The sequence below is a fragment of the Heteronotia binoei genome, chromosome 21 (assembly GCF_032191835.1).
Source record: "Heteronotia binoei isolate CCM8104 ecotype False Entrance Well chromosome 21, APGP_CSIRO_Hbin_v1, whole genome shotgun sequence".
NCBI classification, from domain to species: Eukaryota; Metazoa; Chordata; class Lepidosauria; order Squamata; family Gekkonidae; genus Heteronotia; species Heteronotia binoei.
In genome coordinates this window covers 19,493,647-19,516,427 of record NC_083243.1, presented here as the reverse complement: position 1 = coordinate 19,516,427, position 22,781 = coordinate 19,493,647, and the positions used below count along the sequence as shown (strand labels likewise).

Sequence of the window (22,781 nt, the reverse complement as noted above, 5' to 3'; positions counted from 1 at the left end):
AGAGGGCGGGATATAAATGCGAAGTAATAAATAAATAAATAAATAAATAATAAATTGCTGAGATTCCCAAATACCTATCTGGATCCTGAATATATACGCCAGTTTGGTGTAGTGGTTAAGTGCACAGACTCTTATCTGGCAGAACCAGGTTTGATTCTCCACTCCTCCACTTCCAGCTGCTGGGATGACCTTGGGTCAGCCGTAGCTCTTGTAGGAGTTGTCCTTGAAAGGACAGCTTCTGTCAGAGCTCTCTCAGCCCCACCCACCTCACAGGGTGTCTGGTGTGTGTGTGTGTGGGGGGAAGGTAAAGGAGACTGGGACTGCTCTAAGACTCTGAAATTCAGGGTATAGGGTAAGATATAAATCCAATATCTTCTTCTACACACACACACACTGATAAAGTGCGTTTTGTTATCTCTGTTTGGAACAGAAACATCTTAGCATACATCCCTACTTGTAAGCAGGTTGCAAATAGAAAGGTATTAAAACATTAAAAACATTAAAACATTCAGGACTTTTTTTTGAGCAGGAACACACAGGAACGTAGTTCTGGCCGGCTTGGAGTCAGGGGTGTGGCCTTATATGCAAATAAGTTCCAGCTGTGCAAAATAATGGTGATGTCAGGGGGTGTGGCCTAATATGCAAATGAATCCATGTTGGGCTTTTTCTACAAAAAGAGCCCTGCTTGTAAGTCTGCATCAGGGATTTCATGGAATAGTAAGGCACTTGGGAAAAAGCAATTCAGAGCACCAAAACAGAAGTTGAGGGAAAGGATTGTGTGTTCCCCACCCCTTCTTCAGCTTTGCTAAAAACCACACCCCTCCAAAGCTGCTTTTCTTCAACAAGGGGCTCTTCCTGTCCTGTATGTTTCCCTGCAAGGCTTTTTTTTTTTGACAGAAAAAGACCAGCAGGAACTCATTTGCATATTAGGCCACACCTCCTGGTGTCACCATTGTTTCACATAGATCTTAGACACTAAGAGAGCCAGTTTGGTGTAGTGGTTAAGTGTGCGGACTCTTATCTGGGAGAACCGGGTTTGATTCCCCACTCCTCCACTTGCACCTGCTGGAATGGCCTTGGGTCAGCCATAGCTCTGGCAGAGGTGGTCCTTGAAAGGGCAGCTGCTAGGGTTGCCAAGTCCAATTTAAGAAATATCTGGGGACTTTGGGGGAGGAGCCTAGAGTCTTTGGGGGTGGAGCCAGAAGCCAGCATAACTGAACTCCAGAGGGAGTTCTGGCCATCACATTTAAAGGGGCCGCACACCTTTCAAATGCCTTCCCTCCATTAGAAATAATGAAGGATAGGGGCACCTTCTTCTGGGGCTCACATAATTGGACTCCCTGCTCCAACCTTTTGAAACTTGGAGGGTGTTTTGAGGAGAGGTACTGAATGTTATGCTGCAAATTTTGTGCCTCTGCCTCAAAAAAACAGCCCCCCCACCAGAGCCCCAGATACCCGCAGATCAATTCTCCTTATACCCTATGGGAATCGGTCTCCACATGGAATAATGGAATGTGCAGCAGATATTTCCCTCCCTCGCCCCCGCTTTCTGATGAGCCTAAAGTGGGGGAAGGGCCTCCAAACCAGGGGATCCCCTGCCCCAACCTGGGGATTGGCAACCCTAGCAGCTGCTGTGAGAGCCCTCTCAGCCCCACCCACCTCACAGGGTGACTGTTGTGGGGGAAGAAGATAAAGGAGATTGTGAGCTGCTCTGAGTCTCTGATTCAGAGAGAAGGGCGGGGTATAAATCTGCAATTCTTCTTTTCTGTAGAAAAAGCCCAGCAGGAATTCATTTGTATATTAGGCCACACCCCCTGACACCAAACCAGCCAGAACTGTGTTCCTGCTCAAAAAAAGCCCTGTTTCCCTGTAACATGCAGTTCACCCTTTATTGCTTCTGCTGCATATTCTTGCCTTTCCTCCTGTCTCTTATTATAAAATCCTTATTTCACGACCAGAATATCTTAGTCAGGTCTTCAGCTCTTCCCATAAGGCTTTGCTGCCAGTGCCAGTTAGAACAGCCGGTTTCCTCTGACTCACTAACAGCAAGTTCCATGCTGTTCCTGCTCTCAGGATGTGGTGTGGGGAGGCGGGAGATCACATAGAGTGGAGAGCCATCCGTGGACTTCCTGTGGGACCCTCATTAATAAGAGATTCTCCCTGGGCCCTTACTTTAATCCTTCAGTGAGGATTATTTGAGAGGGTACAGCGTTGCACCCCAGTGATGAAGTCAGCAGGGGACCGCCCCCCTACCCTCAAATTGCAGTAGTGATGACTTATTTGCTTGCATTTCCTTCTTCCTGCCTTTTCCCCCTGCTTAGTAAAATAGAAACCCCCTGCTGTGTGAAATGGGAGCTTAAATCTTTCTCTCACTTTGCTGCCTGCAGACGTATTTCATCCAGTTTGCACACATTTGGGTTTTCATTTTTTTTTAAACAAAACCAAACAGCTAAGTCCCAATTTGTATTGACTTCCAGATCTGTAGACAATCAATTATTATTTAATAGAGACAGAGATTTGGTCACCCCGTCCGTGTTTGATAGGGTCCATCTCAGTCTTCAGTGGGTTCCCTCTAAGCTGTTAGTGTGAATTAGCACACAGAGACAGATTCCCCACTAGCCTTATGCTGCTCTCTCCTCTTCTCCAAGGGGCTTCAGTCGGATTTCACACTATCTGCAACTCACTCCACCTCTTTTGTGCAGCAAACAAGATCCTCTAAAAACCAGTTTCTGTTTGCTGTGCGAAAAAGGTTGCAGCCCCGGGGCAGATAGTGTGAAATCCAACAGAAGCCCCACGGAGAAGAGGAGCGTGAGAGCGGCATGAGGCTAGTGGGGAATCAGTTAGATTTTTAGCCTTCGGCTCACACATTTTTGTCTTCGCTCAGGAAAAATTGGTCCGAAGCAAACTAATTTATCCAGTAGCTCACAAAGTAGAATTTCGGCTCACAAGACTCCACAGCTTAGAGGGGACCCACATTATTTGGGTTACCAACATTACGTTGGGAAATGCCTGGAGATTTGGGTTGTGTGGCCTAGGGAGGGTGGGGTTTGAGAAACAGAGGGGCCCCAGCAGGGTACAATGCCATAGAGTCCACCCTCCCTCCATTTTCTCCAGGGGAGCTGATCTCTGTGGTCTGGAGATTTGTTGCAATAGTGGGACTTCTCCAGGCCTCACCTGAAGGTTTGTAAATATGGAGAGAGATCACTCATAGACTGAAAAAATATACACAACCATACGGTTATAATGACCAAATAATGAAATAATATTGATAATATCAAATATAAAGAATAATAAAATCAGGAGTCCGGTTATGCAGGGGGTCAACTTGAAATCCCTGCTTCGTTCACACTTCATGCAAGGGGGGCTCCATACAAGTCAATTCACTATAAAACATAAATAAATACATAATGCTCATAATATTCATGTTCCCCAATCAAGTACATGATTTTGCTCATGACCATTCCATACTCACAAATGTCCAGTTCAGACCAAAATCAATATGGGTATTCATACAACATTCAGTGACTGCAAACTAAAAATAATACAATAATGAACAAATATACCAGTGTTGTCAATTTAAACAATATTGAGTGCCACCCATTTAACAACATTCTAATAACTCACGTAATAAATACTTCGTAGGGACACAAAGTGTTTCCAAAACAACTTTAAAGACAGGCACTACGCTCAATGGCTCAATGGCAACTACACAAAGGCGAGCACGTTCTTAAATAGTCATAATCACGTACACCTGCTTGTTACAATTAATCATCTTAAAAGGAAACGTATCTCTGTTCCAGACTTCAGTACCATAATTCAATATTAACTTTTTATCGTTGCTAAAATCAACAGTACATTGCTTGCATATTCAAAAGAATCCCTTTTTACATGATTACAGAAGACATGATAGGTCCAGACAATTATTAAGACCATAAGGTGTTACAGAATTAAATTTGTGAATCCATCTGCATTCTTCTCTCTGTAAAATCTTTCCAACATCCTCAGGAGTGCCTCGAGAAATATATTTGTATAGCACAAGGAACTTGAAACTATCAAAGGCATGCCTTTTTTCTAAAAAATGGTTGACCAGTGGCATGTCAATCACAAAATTCTTAATTCAACTCCGGTGTTCCAATATTCTAACTCGCACTGGACGAGTAGTATTTCCTATGCAGGGGAGCCCACATTCACACAATATTAAATAAATTACATTCCTAGTGGCACAGAATGAAAAATGTCTCAATTGAATGGGAGAACCCCCCTGTGGTAAAACAAATTCACTCATCTCCAGCACTTGGGGGCAAACTAAACATTTTTTTGCAAGAATGGTGGCCCCTTAAAGGGTCTTCCTCCATAAGAACATGAGAGAAGCCATGTTGGATCAGGCCAATGGCCCATCCAGTCCAACACTCTGGATCACACAGTGGCCAATATATATAGTGGCTTGTAGCTGCCACCACCTCCTGTGGCAGTGAATTCCACATGTTAATCACCCTTTGGGTGAAGAAGTACTTCCTTTTATCTGTTTTAACCTGACTGCTCAGCAATTTAATTGAATGCCCATGAGTTCTTGTATTGTGAGAAAGGGAGAAAAGTACTTTTTTCTGTACTTTCTCCATCCCATGCATAATCTTGTAAACCTTTATCATGTCACCCCACAGTCGACTTTTCTCCAAGCGTTTTAACCTTTCTTCATAGGGAAAGTGTTCCAAACCTTTAATCATTCTAGTTGCCCTTTTCTGCACTTTTTCCAATGCTATAATATCCTTTTTGAGGTGCGGTGACCAGAACTGCACACAGTACTCCAAATGAGACCGCACCATCGATTTATACAGGGGCATTATGTTACTGGCTGATTTGTTTTCAATTCCCTTCCTAATAATTCCCAGCATGGCGTTGCAATCGCACACTGTCTTGACATTTTCAGTGAGTTATCTACCATGACCCCAAGATCTCTCTCTTGGTCAGTCTCTGCCAGTTCACAACCCATCAACTTGTATTTGTAGCTGGGATTCTTAGCCCCAATGTGCATTACTTTGCACTTGGCCACATTAAACCTCATCTGCCACGTTGACGCCCACTCACCCAGCCTCAACAGATCCCTTTGGAGTGCCTCACAATCCTCTCTGGTTCTCACCACCCTGAACAATTTAGTGTCATCTGCAAACTTGGCCACTTAACTGCTTACTCCCAACTCCAGATCATTAATGAACAAGTTAAAGAGCATGGGACCCAGTACTGAGCCCTGCTGCACCCCACTGCTTACCATCTTCCACTGCGAAGACTGCCCATTTATACTCACTCTCTGCTTCCTATTAATTAGCCAGTTTTTGATCCACAAGAGGACCTGTCCTTTTACTCCATGACTCTCGAGCTTACTAAGGAGCCTTTGATGAAGAACTTTATCAAAAGCTTTCTGGAAGTCAAGGTAAACAACATCTATTGGGTCCCCTTTCTCCACATGCTTGTTCACCCCCTCAAAGAACTGTAATAGGTTAGTGAGGCAAGATCTTCTCTTACAGAACCCATGCTGAGTCTTCCTCAATAATTCCTCAATGATTGTGTTCATCAATGTGCCTACTCATTCTGTCCTTGATAATGCTTTCTACCAACTTTCCCAGCATTGAAGTCAGACTGACTGACCTGTAATTTCCCGGATCTCCTCTGGAACCCTTTTTAAAGATGGGGGTGACATTTGCTACCTTCCAGTCCTCAGGAACAGAGGCAGATTTTAATGAAAAATTGCATATTTTTGTCAGGAGATCCACAAGTTCAACTTTGAGTTCTTTCAGAACTCTTGGAAGTATGCCATCCGGACCTGGTGACTTATTAGTTTTTAATTCATCAATCAGTTGTAGGACCTCCTCTCTTGTCACCTCAATCTGACTCAGGTTTTTCAACACCCCTTCCAAAATTAGCGGTTCTGGAGCGGGCAATCACTTCTCGTCTTCCACAGTGAAGATGGAGGCAAAAAATGCATTCAGCTTCTCAGCCATTTCCCTATCCTCCTTCAGTAATCCTTTTACACCTTGGTCATCCAAGGGCCCCACTGCCTCCCTGGATGGTTTCCTGCTTCTAATATATTTGAAGAAATTTTTATTGTTGGTCTTTATGTTTTTTGCAATATGCTCCTCATAGTCCCTTTTTGCCTGCCTGATCACCGTCTTGCATTTGATTTGCCACAGCCTGTGTTCCCTTTTATTAATCTCACTTGGACTAGCTTTCCACCGCTTAAAGGAGTCCTTCTTACCTTTTACAGCTTCCATTATGTTGTTTGTTAACCATGCAGGCCTTCTCTTATACCTGTTTGTGCCTTTCCTAACTTGTAATATATATTTTATCTGAGCTTCTAGGATTGTAGTTTTAAATAGCCTCCAAGCTTCCCCAAGAGTTTTGACTGTATTTACCTTTTGTATTTACCAGATGCATATTACCCATTCCTGAGTGGACTAATTTATCTCTGATACTACTTGTCCTTCTCAGTCCAATAAATGGGTTGAGTTGGCATCCAGGAATATCATTAATTATGTGCCAATGCCGCGAAATAATTTTACGGATCCCATCAGCCATTGGCATGTAGTCCAATCCGCATGTAATGCGGTTCACATGTGCTTTGTTGGACTGTAAAAATAATTTATCCCTTCTTGTCCTATCTGCCCTTGACATTGCTCCCTCAACAATACAACGGGGGTACCCTCTCCTGCAAAATTCACCAGCCATAGAGCTATCCTCCCGGTAATGCGCTTCCTCAGTACTGTTGCATTATAACCTTAAAAATTGACTGTACAGAATATCATTGCGCAGATGCACCAGGTGAAATGAACGAAAGTGCAAAAATGAGTTTTTATCAGTACTTTTCTTGTGAGTGCGCACCCCTAGCAATCCTGATTGCTGTTTATAAACCTGTGTATCTAGGAAAGCCACCCTCTGCTCATCGTGCTGGCCCGAAAATATAATATTGGGATGATTTTGATTTAACCACCCCACCAGCTCCAGTATACAAGTTCCATTTTTATAATCATGAACACGTCATCAATAAATCTTTTATATAATAATATCTCATAAAAAAGGATTACCGGTAGTTCTTTCATTACAAATCCACAATTTTTCAAGCTTGCCCATAAATAAATTTGCAACACTGGGTGCAAAGCTCGAGCCCATTGCTACACCCTTAACTTGTAGGTAGAAATCCTCTTTGTATTTAAAATAATTCTTTTCTAAAATAATTTCCGTTAATTCTACCAAAAAGTAGGTGGGTGGAAACTTGCGTGTTCTCATCTCTAAAGTCTCTTCAACCACAGCCTGAGCTTCCTCGTGAGGAATGTTGGTGTATAGGGATGTTACATCTAATGTTTATAAAGCTGCTCCCTCTGGCATTGCAATTCCTTCCACAATACTAATAAACTGTTTGGTGTCTCTAATGTCCGATGGTAACTCTCTCATGAAAGGTTGTAAAAAGAAATCAACATACTTAGAAACGGGTTCAAGAATAGAGTTCGTTCCTGAGATAATGTGTCGCCGCTGTGGGAAGGCCGTGGTGTGTATTTTGGGGAGGATGTATATAACTGGGATCCTTGGATGATCATTCTTCAAAAATTTATAAGTTTCATTTCTAATGAGGCCAAGATTGTTGGCTTCATCTAAAACTATTTTAATTAGTTATCTGCATGGTTGGATCGCTCTATAATAACATATAATTATCTACATCAGCTAACTGCTGCTCAATCTCTTTACAGTAGTCTGCTTTATTCAGTATAACAATACCCCCGCCTTTATTGGTGGGTTTGATGATGATACGTTCATCCTGGGCTAGCAATTTCAAAGCCCTCATTTCTTTTTTAGATAAGTTACTCCCTGATCGATTTCTATTGCTGTCCAACATTTTAATATCTCTTAAAACAATCTTTTCAAATGTAGCAATATTGGCATCATATACATTGGGATTAAAGGTGGATCATGGACGAAATTTTAATATCTCTTAAAACATTAGGGTTTGTAGAATCTTTCGGGCTCAAGTGCCGTGTTCTACTGGAGAAAGTTTTTCTTCCAGATGTTTCGTTCTCGGCTGCGGAGAACATCCTCAGTGGCGTAACTGCGGAGAACATCCTCAGTGATGTTCTCCGCAGCCAAGAACAAAACGTCTGGAAGAAAAACTTTCTCCAGTAGAACACGGCACTTGAGCCCGAAAGATTCTACAAACCCTAATGATGTTACCAGCTGTGAAAACCTGAAATCTTTGATCTCTTAAAACAATCTTTTCAAATGTAGCAATATTGGCATCATATACATTGGGATTAAAGGTAGATCATGGACGAAATACAACAGCTTAAAATGGATCGTTACCAAACATTTTTTTAAGTTTGATTTGTCTAATGAGTTTGGAAACATCCACTCTAGTCTTACAGCTATCTTAAAGCCTCCCTCCATTTTCTCCAGGGGAGCTGATCTCTGTGGTCTGGAGATCGGTTGTAATAGTGGGACTTCTCCAGGCCTCACCTGGGGGTTGGCAACCTACATTAGATGCACATCCCCCTACAGCAGAGGAGGGATGCATAGTACTTCAAGGTTAGCATCACCAAAAGATAAACTGGTAAATACCCCAGCTTGGGAAAATCCACTATATACTTTTGCAATCATGTTCAGAGATTCAAAGGAAGCTGCGTCTCCTTGAGAGCTTAAATCAGGGGTATCAAACATGTAGCCCAAGGTCTGGATCAGGCCCCCAGAGATCTCCTATCAGGCCCCGAAACAACTCACTGTCATCTGCTTCCTTCTGTCTCACTCACTTCGTTCTGCATCATAGCTTGCTCAATCGCACAGGAGCAACACAGCACCCTCAATCGCACAGGAGCAACAGAGCAAAGCCTCTATTTTCTCCTTGGCTGACCAGTACATGAAGCAGCTTATGTACAAAAATTCACAATGTCCAACCATTTCATGTTTCCCCCTTGGTCTTAGGCTCCAAGCATTTACCATGAGATTTCTGTAATGAATGTCAATAAATCAAAAGTAGACTTGCAAGTAACATACACACCTGAACAACACCTGAACAGCATACTGAAGATTGCTACAGCACAGACATTGTCTCCAGCTTTTGATGCAATTCAAAGCAAGAGGTGTCAGTTATCAGAAACTGCAAATAAACAAAATATTGCAAGAGTGCTAATTTTTAACCATATTTTAAGTTTTAGCAAAATCTTTAACTGTGTTTGTGTCCCTTATAAAGTTTAGATTTCCACTACCCGTAATTTCATTTTATGACACAACATGGCCCAGCCCAACAAGGTCTAATTTATGTCAAATCCAGCCCTCGTAATAAATGAGTTCAACAAACCTGGCTTGAACTTTTCCCTCAGAGAGGAAGTTTGGTGTAGTGGTTAAGTGCATGGACTCTTCTCTGGGAGAACCAGGTTTGATACCCCCCTCTTCTGCTTGCAGCTGCTGGAATGGCCTTGGGTCAGCCACAAGTTCTCTCAAGGCTGTTCTGCTCAAGAGCAGTTCTGGGAGAGCTCTCTCAGCCCCATCTACCTCCCAGGGTGTCTGTTGTGGGGGAGGAAGGTAAAGGAGATTGGGAGACACTCTGAGATTTGGAGTGTGTTGTGTATGAGGACCAAAGTGAAGACTGCTATGGGTGTTCCTGCCGGGCTCATTGGAGCCATACGGACTGAGCTTGGGGACTTGGGAACAATGGGCATGGGATTCAAATCCCTGCTGTCCTGCACCAATCACGGGCCCCCTGCTGGTTTGAATGATCCAATAACATGCTTTGGCGGGAACCCTGAGTTGTATCTAGTTGGTCCCATTGGCCCAGTTCTTCAGCCTTGTAGTACAGCCCTATACTTGCTGTACTTAGTAAAGAGCTATGATCACTACCACCTCATCTCTACCGTGCATTGAACCCACTATATTACGGAGTGGAGGGCAGGGTATAAATCTAATATCTTCTTCTTGATTTTTTAGAATGGATTTCTAGATGCCTTTCATGTGACCATTCCCCCTCTCCTTTTTCAAGGTTTTATAGAGCTCAGTCTTTATGACCAAGTCAGGCTTTTGGAGAGTTGTTGGCTGGAAGTCTTAATGGTGGGCCTGATGTGGAGATCCATCAATCATCCCGGCAAGCTCATCTTTGCACCAGATCTTGTGCTGGACAGGTGAGCAAATCAGCACACTAGAGGGTTCGGGAGGCTTTTAGTTGCATGAACTTCCCGTCTGTGGTCAAAGAAGCCCATGGATCAAAAATGGAAGTACCCAAAGTTTGCCCCAGTCTTCAATTTGAGGGTCACCTTGTTAAAGGAAAATAGTCAGGGGTGGAATTCTAGCAGGAGCTCCTTTGCTTATTAGGGCACACACCCCTGATATAGCCAATCCTCCAAGAGCTTGCAAAAAAGAGCCTTGTAAGCTCTTGGAGGATTGGCTACATCAGGGAGGTGTGTCCTAATATGCAAAGGAGCTCCTGCTAGAATTCCACCCCTGAAAACAGTAAAGAGCCCAGTAGCACCTTTAAGATTAAGAACTTTTGTTGCAGCATAAGCCAGTTTTGTGTAGTGGTTAAGTGCACGGACTCTTATCTGGGAGAACCAGGTTTGATTCCCCACTCCTCCACTTGCAGCTGCTGGAATTGCCTTGGGTTAGTCATAGCTCTCAAAGCGCTGTCCTTGAAAGGGCAGCTTCTGTGCGAGCTCTCTAAGCCCCATCTACCTCACAGGGTGTTTGTTGTGGGGGAAGAAGGTAAAGGAGATTGTAAGCTGCTCTGAGGCTCAAAGTGAAGGGCAGAACAGAAATCCAATATCTTCTTTTGAGAAACACAGCTCTCTTTGTCAGATGCATCTAAAGAAGAGAGCTGTGTTTCTCCAATAGGGTTGCCAAGTCCGACTCAAGAAATATCTGGGGATGGAGCCAGGAGCAAAGGAGTGACAGGGAGAATTGAACTCCGAAGAGAGTTCTGGCCATCACATTTAAAGGGGCCATGCTGGTTTTAAATGCCTTCCCTCCATTTGGAATAATGAAAGATTGGGGCACCTTCTTTTGGGGCTCATAGAATTGGACTTCCTGGTTTATTCTTTTTGGAATTTGGGAGGTTTTTTGAGGAGGTGCCTCTACCTTAAAAAAACAGCCCACCTCACTCATAGATTAATTCTCCATTATACCCTATGGGAATTGGTCTCTCTAGAGAACAATGGAGTGCTCAACAGACACTTGCCTCTCCCCCCACCATCTTTTGATCAAACAGGGGGAGGGCCTCCAAACCAGGGGATCCCATGCCCCGACCTGGGTATTGCTGTGATTCTCTACTTCGGTTACACCCACCTGGGTATTGGTAGTCCTGTTCTCGAAAGCTTATGCTATAACAAAAGGTGTTAGTCTTAAAGGTGCTGCTGGGCTTGCAGCGACAGACTAACACAACCAACGTTAAGACGGATAAAAGGAAGTACTTCTTCACCCAAAGGGTGATTAACATGTGGAATTCACTGCCACAGGAGGTGGTGGCGGCCACAAGTATAGCCACCTTCAAGAGGGGTTTAGATAAAAATATGGAGCACAGGTCCATCAGTGGCTATTAGCCACAGTGTATGTGTGTATATAACATTTTTTGCCACTGTGTGACACAGAGTGTTGGACTTGATGGGCCGTTGGCCTGATCCAACATGGCTTCTCTTATGTTCTTATGTTCTTAACGCCTCCGGATCTATGATCTTGTTAAAGGAAAGGCAAATGAGACGAGACTAAGCAAGAATGGACCTCGAAGAAGCAGTCATAAGAACATAAAAGAAGCCATGTTGGGTCAGGCCAGTGGCCCATCCAGTCCAACACTCTGTGTCACACATAAGAACATAAGAGAAGCCATGTTGGATCAGGCCAATGGCCCATCCAGTCCAACACTCTGTGTCACACATAAGAACATAAGAGAAGCCATGTTGGATCAGGCCAGTGGCCCATCCAGTCCAACACTCTGTGTCACACATAAGAACATAAGAGAAGCCATGTTGGATCAGGCCAAGGGCCCATCCAGTCCAACACTCTGTGTCACATAAGAACATAAGAGAAGCCATGTTGGATCAGGCCAGTGGCCCATCCAGTCCAACACTCTGTGTCACACATAAGAACATAAGAGAAGCCATGTTGGATCAGGCCAATGGCCCATCCAGTCCAACACTCTGTGTCACACATAAGAACATAAGAGAAGCCATGTTGGATCAGGCCAATGGCCCATCCAGTCCAACACTCTGTGTCACACATAAGAACATAAGAGAAGCCATGTTGGATCAGGCCAGTGGCCCATCCAGTCCAACACTCTGTGTCATACATAAGAACATAAGAGAAGCCATGTTGGATCAGGCCAATGGCCCATCCAGTCCAACACTCTGTGTCACACATAAGAACATAAGAGAAGCCATGTTGGATCAGGCCAATGGCCCATCCAGTCCAACACTCTGTGTCACACATAAGAACATAAGAGAAGCCATGTTGGATCAGGCCAGTGGCCCATCCAGTCCAACACTCTGTGTCACACATAAGAACATAAGAGAAGCCATGTTGGATCAGGCCAATGGCCCATCCAGTCCAACACTCTGTGTCACATAAGAACATAAGAGAAGCCATGTTGGATCAGGCCAATGGCCCATCCAGTCCAACACTCTGTGTCACACATAAGAACATAAGAGAAGCCATGTTGGATCAGGCCAATGGCCCATCCAGTCGAACACTCTGTGTCACACTTAAGAACATAAGAGAAGCCATGTTGGATCAGGCCAATGGCCCATCCAGTCCAACACTCTGTGTCACACTTAAGAACATAAGAGAAGCCATGTTGGATCAGGCCAATGGCCCATCCACTCCAACACTCTGTGTCACATAAGAACATAAGAAAAGCCATGTTGGATCAGGTCAATGGCCCATCCAGTCCAACACTCTGTGTCACACATAAGAACGTAAGAGAAGCCATGTTGGATCAGGCCAATGGCCCATCCAGTCAAACACTCTGTGTCACACATAAGAACATAAGAGAAGCCATGTTGGATCAGGCCAGTGGCCCATCCAGTCCAACACTCTGTGTCACACTTAAGAACATAAGAGAAGCCATGTTGGATCAGGCCAATGGCCCATCCAGTCCAACACTCTGTGTCACACTTAAGAACATAAGAGAAGCCATGTTGGATCAGGCCAATGGCCCATCCAGTCCAACACTCTGTGTCACACATAAGAACATAAGAGAAGCCATGTTGGATCAGGCCAATGGCCCATCCAGTCCAACACTCTGTGTCACACATAAGAACATAAGAGAAGCCATGTTGGATCAGGCCAATGGCCCATCCAGTCCAACACTCTGTGTCACACATAAGAACATAAGAGAAGCCATGTTGGATCAGGCCAATGGCCCATCCAGTCCAACACTCTGTGTCACACTTAAGAACATAAGAGAAGCCATGTTGGATCAGGCCAATGGCCCATCCACTCCAACACTCTGTGTCACATAAGAACATAAGAAAAGCCATGTTGGATCAGGTCAATGGCCCATCCAGTCCAACACTCTGTGTCACACATAAGAACGTAAGAGAAGCCATGTTGGATCAGGCCAATGGCCCATCCAGTCAAACACTCTGTGTCACACATAAGAACATAAGAGAAGCCATGTTGGATCAGGCCAGTGGCCCATCCAGTCCAACACTCTGTATCACACAGTGGCCAAAATACACACACACACACAGAGTGGCTAATAGCCACTGATGGACCTCTGCTCCATATTTTTATCCAATCCCCTCTAAGTCAATGGTGTTAGATCCAGAGAAGAAAAAATCATGTATAATAGAGTCCTTTCTTACATTCCCAGGGAAATGCCAATGGCCACGCTTGAGTCGGGAAGCAATTTTCTCTAGGCCAGTTTGGCCAAGGATCCTGGAGAGTTGTGTGTATGTGTGTGGGGGGGTGGGGTTGGCCATCTTCTGGGCATGGAGCAAAGGCCACTGGGTGTGTGTGAGGGGAAAACTATTTGTGAATTTCCTGCATTGTGCAGGGGGTTGGACTAGATGACCCTGGAGGTCCCCTTCCAACTCTATGATTCTATGAGTGCCAAAGGATAAAATATGTGGAGGAAGAAGAGGACTTCTGACCGAGAAGAACGTCAAAGGTGGGGACAAGGATTTTGGGCTCAATGTTACTCTTATCTATTAAGAAAATTATCACCATCTGGGCTTTTTTTGTAGCAGGAGCTCCTTTGCATTTTAGGCCACACACCCCTGATGTAGCCAATCCTCCTGGAGCTTCCAGTAGGCCCTGTACTTAGAGCCCTGTAAGGAATTCTAGCAGGACCTCCTTTGCATTTTAGGCCACACACCCCTGATATAGCCAGTCTTCCAAGAGCTTACTGTAGGCCCTGTAAGAAGAGCCCTTGGATGACTGGCTGCATTAGGGGTGTGTGGCCTAATATGCAAAGGAGTTCCGAGGGACGTTGGTGAATTTTCGGATATATTCCGGCACTTTGACTTACAAGCACTTTTTTTTTGTAAAAACAATTTTATTATTCTACAACATATTATATCACTATTTCATTTACTTCTCTCAAATAAAAGTCAATATGTTGCATCACATTTCCAACTCCCCTCCTCACTTTCAGGACTTCCCCAGTGTTACTTACAATATAAAAGCAATAAAGGTAATTTAACATTTAAAAAAAAAGTTTAAAAAGAAAAAAGGAACTTCTTTATGGTTATTACCTCATTCGATTAATGATCCAATATATTACTAAATTAAGTCATATTATCTATCTTATTATAACCTTTTAAGAAAGAACAAAATATTTTCTCATTCTCTCATATTCTTGTCTCAGTACATTAAAAATAGCTAATAAACAAGTTATCCATTATCAAATATCACCAAGTGTCCTTTCACTCTCCAATGTTCTTCCACATAGTTCTGAAACTTTCGTCATTCATTATTAAATTTTTCCATATCAAGTTCCTTTAGTGTTCTTGTTAATTTGTCCATTTCACTCCAGTGCATAGTTTTCATAACCCAGTCCCATTTTTCTGGAATTTTATTTTGCTTCCACAACTGCGCATACAATGTCCGTGCAGCTGAAAGCATGTACCAAAGTAATGTTCTGTCTTGCTTCGGAAAATTTTCTATTTGTGATCCCAACAAAAAGATTTCTGGGTCCTTCTTCACTTTGTATCCCAAAATCTTTGACATTTCTTGCTGGATCATTTGCCAATATTGTACAGCCCTTTCACAAGTCCACCACATATGGTAGAAGGACCCTTCATGTTTTTTACATTTCCAACATCGATCAGACATCTGATTATTTGTTTTCGACAGCTTTTTTGGTGTCATATACCATCTATACAACATTTTGTAACAATTTTCTTCTATGTTATTACATGTCGATATTTTCATAGAGTTCTTCCACAAATATTCCCATTGTTCCATCTGAATTTCCTTGTTTATATTAATTGCCCACTTTATCATTTGAGATTTTACCACTTCTTCCTCTGTAGACCATTTCAGTAACAGTTTATATACTCTTGAGATCAATTTTATGTCCTCACCAAACAGCATTTTCTCCATTTCTGTTTGTTCTTGTCTTATTCCTTCATTCCTAATATCCTGCTTCAGAAGACTTTTAATTTGTAACCATTGAAACCAATTAATTTTATAATCCAATTCTTCCACTGATTTTAATTCTACTTTGCCTCCTTGTATTTTTAACAATTGTTTATATGGTAACCATTTCTCTTCCTCAATATCCGAATATAACTTTAATACTTCCGTTGGCACAATCCACAGCGGTTTCCTCTCATCTCCATATTTTTGGTATTTCAACCAAGTTTTAAGCAAACTACTTCTTACATAATGATGTGAGAAAAAAACATCCATTTTACTTTTCCCATAGCACAAATATGCATGCCAACCAAAAACCTTTCCATGGCCTTCTAATGTTAATAATTTTCTGTTTAATAACACTAGCCAATCCTTAATCCATACCAAACAAACTGCATCATGATATAGTCTTAAATCCGGTACTTGGAAGCCTCCCCTTTCTTTAGCGTCTGTCAGGATCTTCATCTTAATTCTTGGTTTCTTGCCAGCCCACATAAATTCCGAAAGTTTCCTCTGCCATTTATGAAATTGTTTATCTTCTTTCCCTATTGGTATAGTTTGAAACAAGAACATTATTCTTGGTAATGCATTCATTTTTATTGCCGATATTCTACCTAGGATAGACAAATTCAACTTATTCCATTTTTGTAAGTCCACCTCAATTTTCCGCCAAAGCTTTTCATAGTTGTTTTTAAATGAGGCAATATTCTTTGTTGTAATTTCTACTCCTAAATACTTTACTTTAGAGGCCACTTCACAGTTTGTAGCACTAAGCACTTTAAGCAATTTGTTCTAATGAAGGGTGTGCTTAGATGTGTTTTGTAAATGATTCACGTGTACTTACCTTTTATTTATATATTAATTATTGAATTGGATAACTATAATCAGTGCTTTGACGTTTCATATCTAAACATTTGTCAATGAATTAACAATCGGGTTCGTTATTGTGTCACGGTTTCTCATTGGGTTCCCAATCTCCAGGTGGAGGCAGGAGATTCCTGGGTTTGGAGGCCCTCCTCTCACTTCAGGGTCATCAGAAAAGGGGTTGGGGGGGAGGGAAATGTCAGCTGGGCACTTCATTATCCCCTATGGAGACTTATTCCCATAGGAAATAATGGAGAATTGATCCACAGGTATCTGGGGCTCTGGGGGGGGGGGGCTCTGTTTTTTGAGGTAGAGGCATTGAATTTTCAGTAGAGCATCCAGTGCCTTCCCCCAAAATACCTCCCAAGTTTCTAAAAGATTGGATCTGGGGGTCCAGTTCTATGAGCCCCAAAAGAAGGTGCCCCTATCCTTCATTATTTCCTATGGGAGGAAGGCATTTAAAAAGGTGTGCCGTCCTTTTAAAAGTGAGGGCCAGAACTCCCTTGGAGTTCAATTATGCTTGTTAAACCCTTGCTCCTGGCTCCACCCCCAATGTCTCTTGGCTCCACCCCCAAATTCTCCTGGCTTCACCCCAAAGTCTCCAAATATTTCTTGAATTGGACTTGGCAACCCTACTCCCCAAAGATGAATACCTATCATCTGGGGTCATTTTGTAGAAAAAGAGGTGCCGGAACTCATTGGCACAACTCATTTGCATATGCCACCTACCCCCTGACACCACCAAGAGGCGTACTAAATTATATCAGGTCTGCATCCATCTTAAAATGCTTATTGAATTATAATTATCATCATAAAAACTTTCTCCCATCATACTTTTTAAATTACTTTCTCCTCTATGGCCACAGTGGCTTGGTGAAGATTGACATCTGTCTGCTTTATAGGTTTTGATTGTTTTCCCATTTTTTTTGTGGGAAAAGGTATTTGAAAGTTTGTCAAATCTTAGAGTTCAACAAAATTCTCACTGGAGGTCTGAACAATGGAGCCCAAAAGCAGGTAGGTTTTTTTTTGGGGGGGGGGGAGTAAGAAAGAAACAACACAATAAAATTTAGAAGTGTCAGGAGCTGTGCTCCTATGAGCTTCTACCCTAACCCTATTAGAACAGACAGCTTCAAGAAGGGATTGGTTAAGCATATGGAGCAGAGGTCCATTAGTGGCTACTAGCCACAGCGTATTGTTGGAACTCTCTGTCCGGGGCAGTGATGCTCTGTATTCTTGGTGCTTGGGGGGCACAGTGGGAGGGCTTCTAGCCCCACTGGTGAACTTCCTGATGGCACCTGTTTTTTTTTGCCACCATGTGACACAGAGTGTTGGACTGGATGGGCCATTGGCCTGATCCAACATGGCTTCTTTTATGTTCTTAAGTGTGACACAGAGTGTTGAACTGGATGGGTCACTGGCCTGATCCAACATGGCTTCTCTTATGTGTGACACAGAGTGTTGGACTGGATGGGCCATTGGCCTGATCCAACATGGCTTCTGTTCTTAAGAACACAAAAGTGATGTTTTGGAGGACGAAAGTATTCTGCATTTTGCAGTAACCTTCTGCCTGTGTTTCAAAAATTAGGGACGAGGGGAAGTGCGTGGAAGGAATTTTGGAAATCTTTGACATGCTGTTGGCGACGACTTCAAGGTTTCGAGAGCTGAAGCTGCAGCACAAAGAATATCTGTGTGTCAAGGCTATGATCCTCCTCAATTCCAGTGAGTAGACAATTCATTTGTGTCAAGCTGTGCTTATTATGTAGACAACGGGTGGCAAAGACGGATAGAAATATTACAGGACACAAGAGCCATTAAAGGGGAATGAAATACGGCGTGGAAAGTGCTTTTCCCTCCTCACTTGATAATGGCTTTATGATTGATACAGAGAAATAACACCCAGGTCACCGCGCTGTTAGCATTCAGTGCTCTGTATTTTTATACCTTCCGAAAGGTAATATCCGACGTAAAGGGCTCTTGATAAAGCTGGGCACATGACCTCGAGAGGTTCTGCAAGATTCTGAACTCCTCTGCTGCTCACCCACACAGACACGAGTTTGTTAAGTTATCAACTTTTCCAAATGGCTCTGATCCTGTGCTTTTTGTGGTTGAGGAGCCCAGCCATGTCTTCAAACTTTAAACCTCTTCCAGACAAACTGGGGAGGTGGAATTTTGTGTATTGGGAAAGGAACTGTGGAATATGTCGTCAAAGGCTTTGACGGCCAGAGTTCATTCATTGTTGTAGATTTTCTGGGCTGTATGGCATTGTAGAACCTGATGTTTTGCCATCAGCTGTGACTGGCATCCTCAGACGTATAGCACAGAAGGCTAGATTCTTTCTGTGTCAAAGTGAGAAGAAGATGGTAGGCTGGTAATTATATCTACTGAGGCAGGTGGGGTAGGGCTGAGTCATTATCTCATAGGAGTTTCACAGGCTGTGACATGCTAATGGAGGAGCTTTCCTGAGGTTCTTTTGCATACGGATTGGCTGTTGAAATTCTAATCTTATCTGTGATGCTGTTATAAGATGTAGAACATTTTGTGTCTTACAGGACCCTATTCATTTTCAAACTCTTTTCTTTTCTGTTGAGGTTGTATTTCTGTTTGTGGGTTTCAATGGCTTCCCTGTGTAATCTGACATGGCAATCGGATGTGTTGTCCAGCATTACAGTGTCTTGGAATAAGAACCTGTGCCCTGTTTGAGTTAGGCTATGTTCAGCCACTGCTGATTTTTCAGGTTGACCAAGTCTGCAGTGTCTTTCATGTTCTTTTATTCTTGTCTGGATGCTCCGTTGTGTGGTCCTGATGCAAACCCGTATGCAGTATACTCCTATTGTACCACAGAGTTTTCCCTCCCAAAATGCTAGAGCATCCGGGAAAACCATAGAGTTTTCCTGGAAACGTCTAGAGTGGCCGGCACGTGACATCGTCAGCATGATGACGTCACTCACGGGTGACATCATCGCCTCGGCGATGTCAGGGGAGGTTCCCCCCGCCGGCCTGGAGACCAAGCCCTGTGAGGAAAGGCGGAGGGACTTGGGAAGGTTCAGACTGGAGAAGAGGAGGTGGAGGGGCGGACAGGATTGCTCTCTTGAAGTCTTTGAAGGCCTGTCCCTTGGAGGAGGGCAGGAAGCTTCTCCTGTTGGCGGCAGAAAGGACTTGCAATAATGGGTTTAAGTTAAGGGTGGGAAGGTACCGGCTGGATATCAGGAAGACTTTATTTTACAGTAAGAGTTGCTCAACGGTGAAATCAGCTACCTGGGGAGGTGGTGAGCTCTCCCTCCCTGGTAATCTTTAAACAGCGGCTGGACAGACACTTTGCAGGGATGCTCTAGGACAGATCCTGCATTGAACAGAGGGTTGGACTAGATGGCCTGGATGGCCCCTTCCAACTCTTATGATTCTAAGTCATGGGCCAAGAGCTCTTTGGCTTGCACGTCTAGCTACTCCAAGGCTTAAGTACCTGCAAGGAGAAGAAAACCAGGCCGGCCAGATGGTACTCAGCGGCCGTGACCGAGCTGACAGGATCTTCCTGAATGCCTCCCGTTGCCGTGAGCTCCATGGGCATTATTCACAGGTGCGCACACCTTCTCCTCCATCAGATGCCATTCTAGTGTTCTGTCTTCCTCGTTTAGACATGTTCCCGCTCTCCTCTGCCACAGAAGAACCGGAAAGCAACAAGAAGCTGCACCACCTCCTGAACGCCGTGACCGATGCTTTAGTGTGGGTCATCGGGAAAAGCGGGATCCCGCTGCCTCAACAGACCACCCGCCTGGCCAACTTGCTGATGCTGCTCTCACACGTCCGGCATGCCAGGTAAGGCCGTTCCAGACCGTGGACATGTGAAGCTGCCTTCTCTGACTCTGGGTCCATCAAGGTCAGCGCGGTCCATTCCGACCAGCAGTGGCTCTCCAGGGGCTCGGGTAGAGGTCCTTCCCATCACCCCTTACCTGGACCTTTCAACTGGAGATGCTGGAGATCCGAGTTCCCTCTGAGACCGATTTTGCACTAGGTTTGTTCCAAGTGAACAGCCCTTTTGCGCCTGGCGTTTCTAACATAAGAACATAAGAGAAGCCATGTTGGATCAGGCCAATGGCCCATCCAGTCCAACACTCTGTGTCACACAGTGGCTAAAATTTTTATATATATACACACACACACACACACACACACTGTGGCTAATAGCCACTGATGGACCTCTGCTCCATATTTTTATCTAACCCCCTCTTGAAGCTGGCTATGCTTGTAGCTGCTACCACCTCCTGTGGCAGTGAATTCCACATGTTAATCACCCTTTGGGTGAAGAAGTACCTCCTTTTATCCGTTCTAACCCGACTGCTCAGCAATTTCATCGAATGCCCACAAGTTCTTGTATTGTGAAAAAGGGAGAAAAGTACTTCTTTCTCTGCTTTCTCCATCCCATGCATAATCTTGTAAACCTCTATCATGTCACCCCGCTCTCACACCGAGTTTCTCTCGGTTTTCGCACAAGCTGCCGTGGAGCTGCGAGTTGGAGCGCCACATTCCTGCTGCAAACAAGATCCTCTTACAAGCAGTTTCTGCTTGCTGTGGGAGAGCAGTGTGCCAAAACCTAGCTCTACGGCAGCTCGTGCAAAAACAAACAGAAGCACCGGGGGCAAAAGGGCTCTCCACCTGGAACAAAATTGGTATGAGTTAGCATGAGCTAGCTCACAGATTTTTAGCTTCTGGCTCACATATTTTTGTCTTAGCTCAGGAAGGATGATCCCTAACCCAGAGCACACTAATTGATGCGGGAGCTCACAATTTTAATGCCAGCAGCGAGGCATTTTTTTGTAGCAGGAACTCCTTTGCATATTACGCTACACTGGAGAGCCAGTTTGGTATAGTGGTTAAGTGTGCGAACTCTTATCTGGGAGAACTGGGTTTGATTCCCCACTCCTCCACTTGCACCTGCTAGGATGGCCTTGAGTCAGCCATAGCTCTGGCAGAAGTTGTCCTTGAAAGGGCAGCTGCTGTGAGAGCCCTCTCAGCCCCACCCATTTCACAGGGTGTCTGTTGTGGGGGAGGAAGGTAAAGGAGATTGTGAGCCGCTCGGAGACTCTTTGGAGTGGAGGGCGGGATATAAATCAATATCTTCTTCTTCTTCTACACAGCCCTGATGTAGCCAATCCTCCAAGAGCTTACAGGGCTCTTATTCCAGGAGGATTGGCTATGTCAGGGTGGTGTGGCCTAATATGCAAATGAGTTCCTGCTACAAAAAAAAGCCCTGCCAGTAGCTCACAACTTGAATGCCATCAGGGCCGGCTTGCCCACTAGGCAAATTAGGCAAATTGGGCTCTCGCCCCCCCCCTCCTGGCACCCAAGACAACTGCCTAATTGCCCTGGGGCAATTGGCGGGGTGGCGGACAGGCTACCTCCCTCCTCCCCCACCCCCAGCGCGCTCAGACGCCACCCTCGTGCTTACCAGCTTCGGGAATGGGGGGATCAGAATAGCGCTCTCTCTCTTAATACAGAGTAGAACAAGGCTTCGCTCCCCCTCTGTTCCTCTTCCAGAAGGTAAAGGTGAGAGCGAAGCCTCTTCCTGCTTTATAGTAAGAGACGGGTCTATTGCGATGCTGGCCAAAGTGGGTAAGCACGAGGTTAGCGTCGCTACTCTAAGCGTGCCGGGGGTGGCGGCGGTGGGTGGGCTACATCAGGGGGTGTGGCCTGATATGCAAAGGAGTTCCTACCTGAGTGCCATAGAGCCTACCCTCCAAAGCAGCCATTTTCTACTTCAGCTACTGCACTGCTGTTTAACTTTGCTGGAAACAGAGAGACCTCTGACCTCTGCCATGAGTTCTGCACCCTCCCCGGAGCATCAGTAATCAATGCCTTTTCAACACCCCCTCTGCCCCCCCCCCCAGCACTGCTTTGTGACCTCTTTTGCTTCTTCTTCACAGTAACAAAGGGATGGAGCACCTGCTCAGCATGAAGTGCAAGAACGTTGTGCCCGTCTACGATTTGCTTCTGGAGATGCTCAACGCTCACACCGTCCGGAGTCACCGGAAAACAGCCGTCTCCTCCCTCGAGCACAACCCCTCGGAACCCATAGAGACTTCAGACGGGATGCCGCAGTGATGCGCAGATAATGTGGAAGAGCCTGGGTAGCCCAAGCAAATCGATTTGAGATTAAAATAGAGTGGCTGGGAGGAGAGAAGAAACCCATCTCAATTTGTTTCCCAAGCCTAATGGGTGATTTCCTTTTCCCTTGGGACAGTATTGCTGACCTTTTTGGACTGAAGTACATCAGCTGTCTTGGGAAAACCTTGCTGTTGGAGGAGAAGAACGACTCACCGATGATTGTT

General features: G+C 44.4%; 1 protein-coding gene across 1 annotated transcript in view; it reads left to right on the top strand.

Moving 5' to 3' along the window:
• Positions 1–22,554, top strand: part of ESR2 (estrogen receptor 2) — a 64,928-nt gene extending 42,374 nt beyond the window's left edge. Inside the window, exons 5-8 of the mRNA XM_060262648.1 lie at positions 10,013–10,151; positions 18,044–18,177; positions 20,091–20,271; positions 22,377–22,554. Coding sequence (XP_060118631.1) covers positions 10,013–10,151; positions 18,044–18,177; positions 20,091–20,271; positions 22,377–22,554 — 632 coding nt within the window. The remainder of the gene's footprint in view (positions 1–10,012; positions 10,152–18,043; positions 18,178–20,090; positions 20,272–22,376) is intronic.
• The last annotated feature ends 227 nt before the right edge of the window (positions 22,555–22,781 follow it).